General features: G+C 48.2%; 1 protein-coding gene across 1 annotated transcript in view; it reads right to left on the bottom strand.

Annotated features, from left to right (window-relative positions):
• The window catches only part of LOC144165678 (uncharacterized), a 43937-nt gene that overhangs the window by 12422 nt on the left and 17041 nt on the right, over positions 1 to 14474 (bottom strand). Inside the window, exons 3-4 of the mRNA XM_077695487.1 lie at positions 9130 to 9209; positions 545 to 601 (exon numbers count right to left, since the gene is read on the bottom strand). Coding sequence (XP_077551613.1) covers positions 545 to 601; positions 9130 to 9209 — 137 coding nt within the window. The remainder of the gene's footprint in view (positions 1 to 544; positions 602 to 9129; positions 9210 to 14474) is intronic.

The raw sequence follows: 14474 nt of genomic DNA on the forward strand, positions 1-14474 counted from the left end.
CGCACTATAAACTTTTAACTCTTCTTCTCGCCGGTACCCCTATAACCGCTAGTTTGCAACCCATTCGATTACTCGGAATCCCAATCGGACACAAAAATAACCCGTCAATATGGCTACAACAACTCAAACCTAAATGGAAAACAATCCCACATGCCATACGTGCCTGCCTTCTTATGGTGACAGTTTTCTCCCGACATCGCCACGAAAATTTGCTTGGATGATAGCTGTATACTGCTTCGCAGAAAATGCATTGTGGATTTTTTTGAAGAATGTTTACCCGTCCTATAAAATGCAAGTGCCCTTCACAAAGAAACGTCACGGACGTTCTTTAAATCGCATGTAAGTAGTAGAACACCTGAAATTTTTTCTGTAGGTTGTTAGATTGCAGAGAGGAAAGTAGACTTCTCAAAATATAATGAAGGAACATTCCAAATTCAACCCGAACACTGCTTGCTACAAAAACCAAAGTTATAAATGATTGCGTTTGTTGTAGAAGAACATTCTCAAGCTAGCAAAAAATATATGAACATGAGCAGATACTCACTATGCAACTTGTGTTCGTTAAGGGTAATCCGCATGAGTCTATGCAGCCAACTTGTACCTAATAAAAAAAGAAATCCGTTTGAACCCAAGTGTACGGGTAGGTTTCATCAGTTTTTGTCTACCTGATAATCACGACCAGACCGTTTTATTGGTGTACAGATAGGGGTGTATTAGATGTGCTAGGGTAAAAATATTACAACTGGCAGTCACACACAAGGATGGATACACTAATAGAACAACTAGCGGCGTCTACTCCCCCAGAGAGTAGTGGATAGTAAATGATGCCAGGTTTTATGTGTTTGTAACTGCTTGTGAGCCGATCGCAAACTACGCAACACGGAATCCCTGAATAAAACTAAATAAACTGTTTCAAATACAGTCAGAGCGATACATAAAAAAGCATCTGCTATCCGGCAGTGCACTCAATACCAAGGGCGCCTTGCTAAACAACCTAACGCGAATATAGTACGAACACGTCTGGCTCGTGTTGATACAAACCTAGTGTTGTTATTCAGACATAGAAAAGACAGAGGAGTTGCTTGGTGATGCCAAAATAGGGAAAAGGTTTAACCTTGTTGGCGAACCCGTGCGGCTTATTTTACTATTCTTTCCATGATAAGCACCACTACAGTTCTAACTTCGTAAATACACGCAACGTGCTCCACTTGATGCAGTGGTTTCGGGTATTACCCAAATTTAAAAAAAGGACACTAATTACACCTAAGCAAGCATATTGCAGATTTTTAGTATCAATAGTGCTAACAATGCGATATAAGGGAAAGAAAATGGTTTTTAATTTTTATTAGTAGGTGCCGCCATTCAGAGTTATTTCTACTGCAGTATCACTTCATTAAATTCTGGGTGTAAACACAAAATAAACCAGATTTTAGTGTGAGTGCTTCTCTAACTTTTTATGGTGATGTCCATGCTGAATCAGAAATTGCATAACGCACGCCGCAGACATATTCTAACTGCAGCAGGCATCCCTCTGAACTGTCGTTCAGAGGGATGCCTGCTGCAGTTCAGAGACAGTTCAGAGATGCCTTAGACAGTTCAGATGGATGCCTGCTGGAGATAGCCTGCCTGTACCTATCGACTCTCGTACCGCGTAACACCCTCTCGTCTCTCCTGTCCACCCTCGCACTCTGTTCTTCCTTCCTCAGACCTCCCCTGCAGAATGCAATAAACGCTTTGCCGGATCCGGACGCCATTTTTGGCACCTTTCGCTCCAGTTGTGCCGACATGTTTTTTCGCATGTTTTCTTTTATTTCGCTCAACGCAGAAGCCATTTTTATAGCCATAATTTTTATTACCAACTGGGGAAACCAGTCTAGCGTGCATCACTTATTACAGAGACGCTGGCATTCTACGCTGCATATTGATGTTATTGTTGAGGTCAGTTTCAGGTTTACGAGGGACTCAATAACGAGGGTATTATTGAGTTACTCCACCGGTATGAGTAGTTTGTAGCCACCCTAATCATTACAGTTTCTCAAGCCTACATTTACCGCTTTTGGCGAAGAGGTTGAGTCAAGTTACACAGGGACGAACCGATAAACAAAAAATAAATGCAAAACAAAGTTTTTTGTGTAATAGTGTTACGAAAATATTTCGTGTTACGAAAATATAATCGGTTTTTAAATGCGCCCTGATTCCTACCTTTATTGTCGAATTTGCAAAGCGCAGCGTCCCATGTCGCGCCCTTCTGTTTCGGTTTGCGTTCAACACTAGCGACACTGCTCTCGAAATCTACAAAAAAAAAATCGCCACTTTCGCAACTTAGGAGCAAATATTGAGGAAACACCAGAGCCGCTGGCGTGCCCTAGCTTTAACTTGACTTTTCTTATGACTGTCCATAGTATTCGTAGATTGTTTACTAATACAACCTAGATCACACCGTCTCTTTCAAGTAAAAGAACGCGTGCGTATCAGAGCTTATTACATCACCACTGGGCGCAGCCAACACCCCAAGCGCGGCGACAGGGAGGGTGAAATAACTGTCAACAAGCCACACTCCTCAATAAAATCCACCTAGAAAATGGAAACTGCCAAACTTCGAAGCCAAGGTCTATTTCAACAAATCTTAAGTCCACAGCTAACGCCCCCGCTTTTCTGATGGAGGCGACAAGCAAAAACGCCCGTGTCTAGGAGATTTTAGCGCACGTTAAAGATCCGCACGTGGTCAAACTTAATCCGGAGTTCTCGACTACGGCGCGCCACATCACCTCACGCCCCGCATCACATCACGTTAACCCTATAATCCATCAAGACTAATGCGCGTTCTACGAACCCAAATTATGGGCTGAACTCCCAGAAAGCGCTGATTGCGCATTCAGATAGCGGCCGGTTTCATAACGCGACGAACCCTGGGTCAATTCCTACCAGGGAAGCCATGTTGTTTTTTTTTTTCGAGGGGTCACGTTCCCTCACACTTCCTCGCCCAGCATGTTCCTCAAATTTGCTTTGCTGCGCCGATTTTTGAGCGACGCGAGGCACGCATGAAACTCCATATTAAGAAGATCCGGTTTAAAAAGGGGCGCCTGTGCGATCATTGTGGCTTTGAGATAGAGTGTTTGGTTCGTATTTCTACGGCCTTGCTTCAAGCTCCATCATAACTTTTTTGTTTGTTTCTCTTTGCAATGAAGAAATATTGTTGCAAAAATGTTCTGAAGGTATATCTGCACCCAATCTTTACAAAGTAAGGGCGTTAACTGTGTTTTAAAGTGAATTTAGCAGTGTGCAGCCCACCGCCGTATCAGTTTGACTCTTTGGGGCGCGCTCGAAGAGACATGCTAGTTTAGGAAAGAAGAAATATTCAAGATGAAAAATCCCGGGGCATCTCTACTACAGCAAAACCTGTGGAGGAACGCAGCATGCAGTGTAAAAGTGTGTTCTTGGCGCCTTGTTTGTTCCCACGGAGATTAAACCGTTATGAAGTAGTGGTATACAGCTTTGCACTGTCTTCTGCCTTTGAAGCACGAACGCTCCAGCACGAGGTGTTGCAAAACGAGTGCACGGTGTGTTCTTTTAGTGCACGGTTTTCCCGCGGAGATGAAACGTTCTAGTGCAAGGCGTTTGAAAATGAGTGTCGCGGTGTGCTCATTTAGCACGCGTTAAGTTTTAGCGCGAGAGTTTGAAGAACGAGTGTCCGGGTGTTTTAAAACCGTGACTACATGCGACAACGACGACATGAGACGCCGACCGCCCGAATCTCTGAAGGGATGCTCTACGAAAAGCCCGAAACATACGACGGCAGAGAACCTGTTTCGGTTTCCCGCAGACGACGTTTCGTAGGATTCCCGCTGGCGACATTACCGGGAAGTGCGGCGTCACCAGCTTTCCAAGCCAGTCGCCGGAATGTGGCGGCGTTAACCGCGTGGCCACATCTTCCGTATTTGTTTTGCATTGGGTGCAAAAAATTGTTGGCTTACTATATAGCTCGCGTTACTCGAAAATCTTGAAACCTGTTTTGTAAAGCGTTTTTTTGGAGGGAGACCTCTTTCGTGAATGTTCCGGTATCTCCTAGGTAAAACTAAGCATTGTAATGTGGCGACGTGAGTATGCGAAGACCCAATGTTAACCAAACGGTAAGGGAGTAAAGTATAACACCACACATCTGGTCGACCTGCAACAAGTGTTGCTAGGGACGTTTTAGGAGTCACCGTGAATATCACCTGACGTTATCCTCGATATAGAACGCTAGGCCAAATGTTACGTTACGTTTCGCCAAACGTTACCAAACTTCCAGCGTTTTCGACCACTACCCTTAGAAAGCGGTAGTTTTGGTATGGAAAGCTTCGGATAGCGTTTGACTTTTAATACCTCCAAGCTCATTAGCCGCTAATATTTCAAAAAAGTGCTAGGCCCGATCTCCACATACCCGACTGTTACTTATAGTATCGTATCAAGGCTGTGTTCACAGTGCTGACCCACAGTACTAAAATTTCTCCGCTGAACAGACACCCACGGGCGTTTCGCAAAAGAAACATTCCACGTCTGGCATTACCCCGCTCTCCTTAACCTAACATAGCACATTCCAACCTAAAATAACTTAAAGAACATAACGCACTCGTTGAAAAAACTCAAAACTAACCGAAGCCGCGCATCCCAGATAGCACAAAATGTCTTTAAAACGTTGTGTTAGGAGATACATTTGTGGCAACCGATTTTCCGCCAAGTTAGACGCACTTACAACGATGGCGGAAGGGACTATTTACTTTCGCTTTGCAATTCGTCGCAAATCGCGACTTTCTTTATTCCGGTTTTGTCTGAGCGCTGCGGTTCACCCAAAAGGCCTGTTTTCAAACAGCATTTTCGCTGCTGTTGTAACCCACGGCGCCAGTTGAAAGTCATGTAATGCTGAGGTAATGCTCAGATAGATTTTATAGGTGCAACGAAGAAGTCGCCCTGTAATGGACCGCCGATTTGTCGGATGCGCTTTCCAAGATGCGCATCAGGGCGCGGTGCGGCCATGATACAAAAAGCCGTCTCAGATAACGGCCGAGTGACGTTCCCTTGCTTTGTTAAAGGGACCCTGCTTTCACTCTTTTCTTCGCGTCTGGAAGCACTGCGATAGCTATAGGTATCTCCAGCACGGAGAGGCACTTCCGGATTATCTCTTCCCACCAGATACGCCGACAATTTCTGTTCTGTTTCCGTGGCTTTATATTTATATTAAGTGCGAATGCACTATATAAGTGACCCCAAACCTTCCACCGCCGGCGGCGGCGGCGGCGGCGGCGGCGTCCGCAGTCCTCCTCTCCCTAGCAACGGCGTGGAGCGGAGAGGAGCGCCAGTAGCAACGGCGCGGTGACGTCACTTCACCACGTGACCGCGCTCGCTCCGCCTCCTCGCCGTGGCTGCGCGGGTGCGCGCCGCTCCCCGCACCGCTCCTCGCGCCGTGACGTCATGGTATGACGTCACAGCGCGCCTCCTCTCCCCAGCAGCTGCCGCGCGCCTCTCTCTCCACCGTGACGTCACACTCTCTCCTCTCCCCCTCGCTCGGCTGCTGCTGCCGTGCGCCGCTGTCCCTCTCCCCTTGCGCTCGCCTCCTCTCTGCCACCTGGCTCGGCGCGCTCGGCGCGGCGTACCCCCCTATATATGCAGCGATAAACTGCCAGACCTCCGTGGGTCGGCTCGCGCGCGCTCACGGGCGAATGCCAAGGGATTTTAACTTTACTCCCCCTCATAGCATCACCCCGTGAATTCGCACTTAACCATGTTCACCCTCGGGGAAATGCTTGGGAGTTTTTTTGCTATCGAGAAGTGTTCATTGAAGAAAATGAAGGAAAACCGGCCAACAGCCTCTGCATGGCCTTGGTGACGTAATTCGAGCTGTCCAAGATCTTCAAGACCAGGAACGAGAGCAAAATTTGTTGAGCGAGCTTCCAAGTTACCTAATGGGCATAGAGCCGTCATTTTTGGATGAGGCACTTTGGGACTCCCTAATCTAATGATTTATGATGTCAAGCGTTTATGATTTCAAGAAGAGTTGAAAAATGTGTTCCATGGTTCCTTTAAGATGTGTACAAGGCCTGTCTTCGGTTTAGAGTGTTAATTAGATGCGTAACGGTTACGCAATGCTTTCGCTATCAATTTAAATGTACACTTGCGTTTGTTCAACAAAAACCGGATTGCAGCAATGCACGCCTCACGCCACCGTGTGCTGCATGCAGGACATGAAAAATATGCCGGGCTTGAAATCACTGCCGCCTAATCTTTCATATTTCCATGCCCGCTCTTTGTAGTGCTGATATTTAACGACAATGATTTAGAGTTTTTGTAAGGCCGGTCACAAAAAAGTCAAGAAAAGTTTTTGGCCAGTATACAGTGATGCTAGTACCTCTTCTTTGTTGCAGTATTTGCCGTGCTTAATTTGTCGCTTCGGGGAGGTACTCATGTAATAAATGCTAATCGTGGAATGTTTCGATGGCTGGTGTGGTGTGAGATGAAATTTCTTCTTTTTGAGGAAAGGTATCTTTCAAGCTCTTCTATCCTTTGCGCAACACAGTTCGCTGGGTTTGGGATGATCTTGTTTGGAAAAACGGTGTTTGGTTTCTAGCACATTTTGTAGCACATTTGAAGTACCGTTCCAATGCGCACGTATGAGCGAGTTTCTTGAGACTTGTACGAAAATATGACGGTTAGCGCTTGTGTGAGAGTCGAACCTTGGAACGAGACGGCAGGTGAACTGGCACCCTTGCTGTCAACTACACCTTTCGTAGCCTTCAGCCGCCAACGGTTTGTTGAAGGACTTCACCACGATCTCGTCTTCATAACACCGTGTAAGATAAAGCGGAGCGTTTCCTTTGGTTCAAACACGTGCAGGGGTGAAAAACGTGCGTGCTCCTTTAATCAGCTATAACGCATCCCGTTTCCCAGGGTGCTGCGAGCTGCCGCATGGGGGCGTATTCCACATCGGCTCCGAAGTTTTTGGTGATCGTGACGCAAGGTCCTCTCCTGATCATAAATTATTTTCAAAAGTGCTCTGCAGACTGCCTAGGACCATGTGGATTCCTACTTCTGAAGAACAAAATTGTTTTTTAACACTTTAAAGACGTTCTTCATCCAGCCCTTTTTAATTCATGTCAATTCCTGTGCGCTATCTACACAATAAAAACATTAACTACCAGGAGAAAATGCGCACAAACGAAGCTATCACAATTTAAAACAATTCATACCACAGAAAATGGTCACTAGGTCAAAAATCGATTAAGAACACAGCTGATTCGATGTTGATAAAAAAAACCACACTCCACATCCAAGGGCGCTCCACTCTACATCCACACTAAAAGAATCATATACGTCAAACCGAATTTTTAAATCCAAAATGTGGGAAAGGAAGATGCGAGATAGTTGAAGGGTGTTATGAGACGAGAACACACTAGAATTACATACAAAAAGGTACACTAAAAATGTCATTACAGCAAGATATAGAACAATGCGAGATGAGTTGGTGCATGAATGACCGTTTCCTTACCGCATGCAAAGCCAATGGACACAATAATCGCGCTGATACGGATCAATCAGAAATATACCAATTAGAAACCTCACAAACCCACATAGCTCAAACAACGTACTCTGTCGGAAAGTAGACTATCGCGCACTAAACCTTGCCCCGTCTTTCACATTGTACAGTCCTTCACTTTAAATACACGTCACTGCGCTGCCGTGTCTGCATCAATGCGTTCTAAAAATATCATTCATTATTAACCAAACAGCACTTAGATGATGTAGTAGCCACTACTAACGCGTGTTAGGTCTATAGGAGAATCTCCACCAATCACCGCACGGCTATATTACACTGCACAACACATAGTACCACTCCAGTCACGTGACCGCGTATGACTTCGTGTATTGTAAATGTTGGCTTGCACAAAAACAGATGAGACAGTCAAACGTCAGATTCAAATCTAGCCACGTACTCGACAATGTGTATGATTATTTTTATTGCAGTATTATGATCAAGTAATGGTCTCAGGTGTGGTGTTTCAAGGAATGCTTTGTGAGCGTCTGCAATTTTTTTGGATGCACGGTCTTGTTTTACGCAGTCCAGTAAGCAATGAGCCGCAGATGAGGTAAGGTGTCCGCAAAAACACTGGCACTTGTTCTGCAATTTCAGGCAGTAAAAGAAGTGCGGAAAGCGTCCATGGCCGGTTAAAAATGTGCTCCTGTCCTAGGAAAAACTGACCACATGTGCCCTTTTTTGACAATGCCTTTTTCAAGTCATTTTTGGACACACTAGAGACGTTCTTCCACAAGCCTGGCCATAGTGGGAGCTAAGCCTAACCGCTCAACTGGCCGCTAGGCCTTATCCTCAGGCATTATCCTCACGCACGGGCTAGTGGGAACATACCAGAACCAACTATGACGGGGAGACTATCTCGTCCTTCCGGCACTGATCTATAGCAGCGAGTTCAACTTCAACTAGTTACCTTTGAGATGTGTGCACACAAAATTTTTACAAATACATCGATGACAAATGTTATCCACTAAGACTTCACAACCCCGAAGTAGTCCTTAATTGTTTTCATGCGAGGCAGGATAGGGTGGGAAGTACGGAAGTTTTGTTATATTTAAGTGTGGTACCCCCTGTATGAACGTATGTACATATGTATGCATGTGTGCGTGTCCGTTTTTCAATCATTCTCTCTGTTGGTCTCATCCGAAATTACATTGAAAAATATACTTAGCAGTGGCTCAAATATCTGTAACTTACTAATGTGTGACCGTATCCCTCGGGTTGCTGACAATTCAGCCGCTCCTAATTGCCAGAAAATATGGTCTCACGCACCCCTTCGTTCAGACCCGTACAATAAACCCGTGGAGGTCATCACTGCTGCAAACAAATTATGCTTCCGCAAAAGTCTCAATGGTCGCTTTTTGGGAAACTAGCAACGCTGGTTTCAATTTATCTAGTGAAACGACAACCCACCCGGCGTAAAATTACTAATATGACAATATTAAACACACTCAAGATATGCTACGCTGTCTCACCCTGAGCAAATACTCTCGTTATATATCAAATACAAATGAACTTGATGCAGGGTATTCGTTTTGAAAGTGTCCTGTATATGTAGTACTTACAAGAGTTCCGTTATGCAGATAGGAAGAAGTGAGGCCACTACACGGGGTAGCATCTCCGTAGTCAATCTCGTCCGTGGTATCTGGAATACACAAGTTCTACTCCAACGTAAAGCTACTAGTCATATAAGTACCCATTATTTCTTGTATTAAAAAAATGGCTGGTGCCTAAAATCCCTGTGGTTTTTGCGTTTGCGATGTTCTTTTGGCCAATTTGTGTCTGCCTGATCTTGCTTTTATTTACCCATAAAAATACGAATAACTCAGAATAGGATTGTTTCAGCCCCTTAAACTTCAGGACACTTCTGTGAGCTATACTTCAATGTTTCATAGCTTGTTAGTACACCTAAATAAATTGTAGAAAACGCTCTAGCTGTCGAAATGGCTGCAGTGTTGGCTATGTGGAAATATTTAGAGTAACACTTGCAATTTCGTCAAAAAAGCGTCTAGTTCTATGAATACCGCAAGTTCATAAGGTCAGCGACGATTCCGGCACATGCTTAGAGTTCTCCCCAAGTAGCACTTTTCTCAACGTTTTTTTCGAAACAAATCGATTAATTTTGTTTGGTTCTGTTCATGTAGCAAGGTATAAAATGTAAATTTTGTTTGGTACAAAAAGTTACTCACGTTGCAGCCTAGGATCAAGCAGAAAAGTAATATTTAGTAATTGAATACCACGTGATTGTGACGTAGTCCCAAAGGAACCAACCTTGCTTGTAAAAATAACTGTTGGCTACGTGGAGATATTGTCACGAAGACAAGGACGATGCAGTGGTGTTGAATGAGAAACACGTTTATTGGAGCGAACTTGTGCTCCCCTAAAAACTCAAAAGAATACAGAGGCGGCGAAGCAGCGGTCAACAAAGTGACTTGCACAGGCGAGTGACGTCGAATCGAATGCCCCGGCGTCCGCACTGCAGGCTTTTTATCTTTTGGCGCGCGTGGTTCTCGAAACGTCGATTCGCATCGAGAACATAGTAGATCCAAGAAGATTATTCTGGGCTGTTCACGTTAGATCGGAATGCTCTCCCTATCACAACAGATAACACATGCGGCACAGAAAGAAAGAATGGAACACGCGCTTCCCTTGGCGCAGAGATAACACAGACCGGCGCAGCCGGGCGGTAAAAGCAAAACACAAATAAACAAACCCAATGTATGGTTCGCGGCATTACCCCCCCCCCCCTCTAAGAGTGCATCGACCCGATGCTAACATAAGCGACAGTCCGAACAAATGAAAATAAAAGTTCGTCATCGTCCGTAGAAAGGTTTTAAGCGAACCACGTGGACGACTTCAGGCCGCGTGCGTCGTCGTGATGTGCCGGAGTCACCATCGGGGATCACTTCGTAGGTAAGTTGGCCAACACGTCGTAGAATCTGGTAGGGTCCGAAATACCTTCGCAGGAGCTTCTCACTGAGTCCGCGTCGTCGGATGGGAGTCCAAACCCACACACGATCCCCTGGTTGGTACTCGGCGTCTCGGCGTCGGAGGTTGTAGCGGCCCGATTCCACCAGCTGCTGGTCCGTTATACGAACTCGAGCGAGCTGGCGGGCCTCCTCCGCACGTTGAAGATATCCGTGGACGTCGGCGTTGAGGTCGTCGTCTTCTACGTGCGGAAGCATGGCGTCGAGCATCGTAGTCGGCCTTCTACCGTAGACAAGCTCGAACGGCGTCAGCTGTGTCGTCTCCTGGATAGCCGTGTTGTACGCAAACGTGACATACGGGAGCACTTCGTCCCAAGTCTTATGTTCAACGTCAACGTACATTGACAGCATATCTGCGATTGTCTTGTTCAGACGTTCTGTTAGTCCGTTCGTTTGGGGGTGGTACGCCGTCGTTCTTCGGTGATCCGTGTTGCTGTAGCGTAATACTCTTTGCATCAGCTCCGCAGTAAATGCCGTTCCGCGGTCTGTGATTAGGACTTCCGGGGCTCCATGTCGCAGCACAACCTGGCTTATAAAGAACTTCGCCACTTCTTGTGCAGTCCCCCTCGGAAGAGCGGCCGTCTCTGCGTAGCGCGTCATGTAGTCTGTCGCTACGACAATCCACTTGTTCTGTGATCGTGACGTAGGGAACGGGCCTAAAAGGTCCATTCCAATCTGTTGAAATGGTCTCGATGGGACGGCGATCGGTTGCAGAAGTCCGGCGGGTCTTGTCGGCGGCGTTTTTCGTCACTGGCAGTCACGGCAGCTCCGGACGTAGTGGGTGACGTCAGAGGTAAGGCCGGGCCAGTAGTACCTCGCCTTGATTTTTCCGATAGTGCGGGCTGTGCCCAGATGTCCGGAAGACGGGTCGTCGTGGCACGCTTCCAAAATTTCGTCACGAAGGTCCGCGGGGATGACGAGAAGGTAATTCGCTCTTGTTCCGGGGCTGAAATTCTTCTTCACAAGGACGGAGTTTCTCAGGCTGAATGCTGGTAAGCTGCGTTTGAAGGTCCTAGGAACGGCAACGTCGCATCCCTCGAGGTACTCGATTATGACGCGTAAGTCGGGGTCGGCACGCTGCTGGGCGGCTAGGTCGCTCTCCGTCACGATCCCGAAGAACGCGCTGTCTTCATCAGAGTCTTGTGGTGGTGGGTCGACGGGGGCGCGGGACAGGCAGTCGGCGTCGGAGTGTTTCCTGCCGGATTTATAAACGACTGTAACGTCGAACTCCTGCAGGCGCAAGCTCCACCGCCCAAGACGGCCAGAGGGGTCCTTCAAATTGGCGAGCCAACACAGCGCATGGTGGTCTGTTACAACTTTGAATGGCCTTCCATACACGTATGGGCGAAATTTTGAAATCGCCCATATAATAGCCAGGCACTCTTTCTCAGAGGCAGAATAGTTTTTCTCCTCCTTCGACAGACCACGGCTAGCATAGGCGATTACCCTTTCGCAGCCGCTTTGCTTTTGGACAAGGACGGCACCCAAGCCTATATCACTGGCGTCCGTATGCATTTCCGATTCGGCATTTCCGTCGAAATGAGCGAGCACGGGCGGGCTTTGCAGGCGTTTTTGCAGCTCGCCGAATGCTTTTTCTTGGTCGTTTTCCCAGCTGAAAGGGGTGCTATCTTTCGTCAAGCGCGTGAGTGGCTCTGCAATGCGTGCGAAGTTTGCGACGAAGCGCCGGTAGTATGCGCACAGCCCGAGAAATCTCCGCACGCCCTTCTTGTCTTTCGGCCTAGGGAAGTTCGCGATAGCTGAAGTTTTTGCCGGGTCAGGTAGGACTCCCGCGGCGTTGACGACGTGGCCCAAGAACTTGAGTTCCCCGTATGCGAAACGGCACTTTTCAGGCTTCAGCGTCAACCCCGACGTACGAATGGCCTCGAGTACAGACTCCAACCTTGCAAGGTGTTCGTCGAAAGTCCGGGCGAATACCACTACGTCGTCGAGGTATACGAGGCAGGTGTGCCACTTAAGGCCAGCTAGCACAGTGTCCATGACTCTTTGAAACGTCGCTGGTGCTGTGCACAGCCCAAACGGCATCACCTTGAACTCGTATAGGCCGTCTGGGGTTATAAATGCAGTCTTCTCTCGGTCTCTCTCGTCCACTTCAATTTGCCAGTAGCCGGTCTTCAGGTCCATCGATGAGAAGTACTTCGCGTGGCAGAGGTGGTCGAGGGCGTCGTCGATTCGGGGGAGGGGGTACACGTCCTTTTTCGTGATTTTGTTCAGTCGCCGGTAGTCAACGCAAAACCTTAATGTGCCGTCTTTTTTCTTTACGAGTACGACGGGCGCAGCCCAGGGGCTTTTCGATGGCTGTATAATGTCATCGCTCAGCATGTCGTCGACTTGAGTCCGGATGGCTTCCCGTTCGTGTGAAGAGACGCGGTACGGTGACTGTCGGGTAGGTCGGGCTCCATCTTCGGTTATTATTCGGTGCTTCGCTAGAGGGGTCTGACGTAGTTTTGCGCTCGACGAAAAACATTCGCTATAGCGACGCAGCAAAGCCAATAATTTTTTCCGTTGTTCTTGCGGTAGCGCCGGATTCACGTCGAATGGCTGCGGGAGCTTGAATGTTTCTACGGGTGTGCGTTCAAAGTCGGCGACTGCGATCACATCACTTGCTTCTTGCGTTTCTTCGAGGAACGCAATTGCAGCTCCCTTGTTTAAATGCTGGTACTCTTCGGTGAAATTAGTGACCAAAACGTGAGATTGGCGTTGCTTAAAGTGCGCAATGCCTCTTGCGACGGAGACACCGCGGTCGAGAAGCAACCTTCGATCACTCTCTACGATAGCGTCGATGTCAGAAGCAGCATCCTCACAGTAGACGGCGATCATCAAGCTTGCGCGGGGTGGCAGGGTGATGTGATCGTCGGCGATCCTGACAGCAGCACGGTGATCGGGGTTCGGCTGCGGCGTCGTGGAGTGATTGGAGGAAAATGTTATCGACTTGGTCTGCAGATCAATTATTGCGCCGTTGTCCGTCAAAAAGTCCATTCCGAGAATCACGTCGCGGGAGCAGTTAGGCAGAACGACGAACGCCGCAGGGTACGTTGTGCCGTCTATGGTGACGCGCGATGTGCACGTTCCACTTGGCGTCACGAGGTGGCCTCCTGCTGTACGTATGTGCGGACCGTCCCATCTGGTCATAACTTTCTTCAGTTTAGACGCAAATGGTCCGCTCATTACCAAATAGTCAGCTCCCGTGTCTACGAGGGCGACTACGTCAAAGCCGTCGATGGACACCTTGACGTCAGATGCAGTCGTCCTCGAGTTGCGGGTTCGTCGGGGCGTCGTATCTCTGCTTGTACGTGTTGATGGTCGGGCACTGTGCATCGTCGTTGTCGTCGTCTTCTCAACGGACGTCTTGGTCAGGTCGGGTACGCGTCGCGCCGTGTAGCTGTCGTCGTGTTCAGGAGTCTCGTTAGGGCTAGGTCGGGTCGTCGGGATGAGGGCATGTCGTGAATGATGGTCTTCAGCTAGTCGCTGCGTCGTTGGAGGGTTTTCATTTTTCCGCCGTTGTGCAACTTTACCTCCCGAAGTTGCTGCTTTTAGTTTCCCCCGCGTGGGCTGGGGGACCTTCCACGTGAGAAGTCAGCAGTGCTGCGGCGGTTTGGTGACTGAGACGGGTAGGGCGACGGTGAACGGTTGAAGCGGGCTGGTCCTCGGTTGGTGTTGGAGAGGTATTCTTCGATCTCAGCAGGGCGCTGGCCGTATCGGGGGCGTGGGGCGTCGACGGAGAACCCTCGCAAACCGAGCCTCTTGTAGGGACAGCGACGGTAGATGTGGTCGGCCTCTCCGCAGTGGTAGCACAGCGGGCGATTATCGGGCGTTCGCCACACGTCGGTCTTCCTTGGCGTCTGGTATTGGTCTACAGGGCGTCGGGCGGGCGGCGTTGGACGGCGGTATGGCTCAGCCTCTTG

The sequence above is a fragment of the Haemaphysalis longicornis genome, unplaced genomic scaffold, assembly GCF_048455015.1.
Source record: "Haemaphysalis longicornis isolate Haplotype H1 unplaced genomic scaffold, Haemaphysalis longicornis Haplotype H1 scaffold_146, whole genome shotgun sequence".
Lineage (NCBI taxonomy): Eukaryota > Metazoa > Arthropoda > Arachnida > Ixodida > Ixodidae > Haemaphysalis > Haemaphysalis longicornis.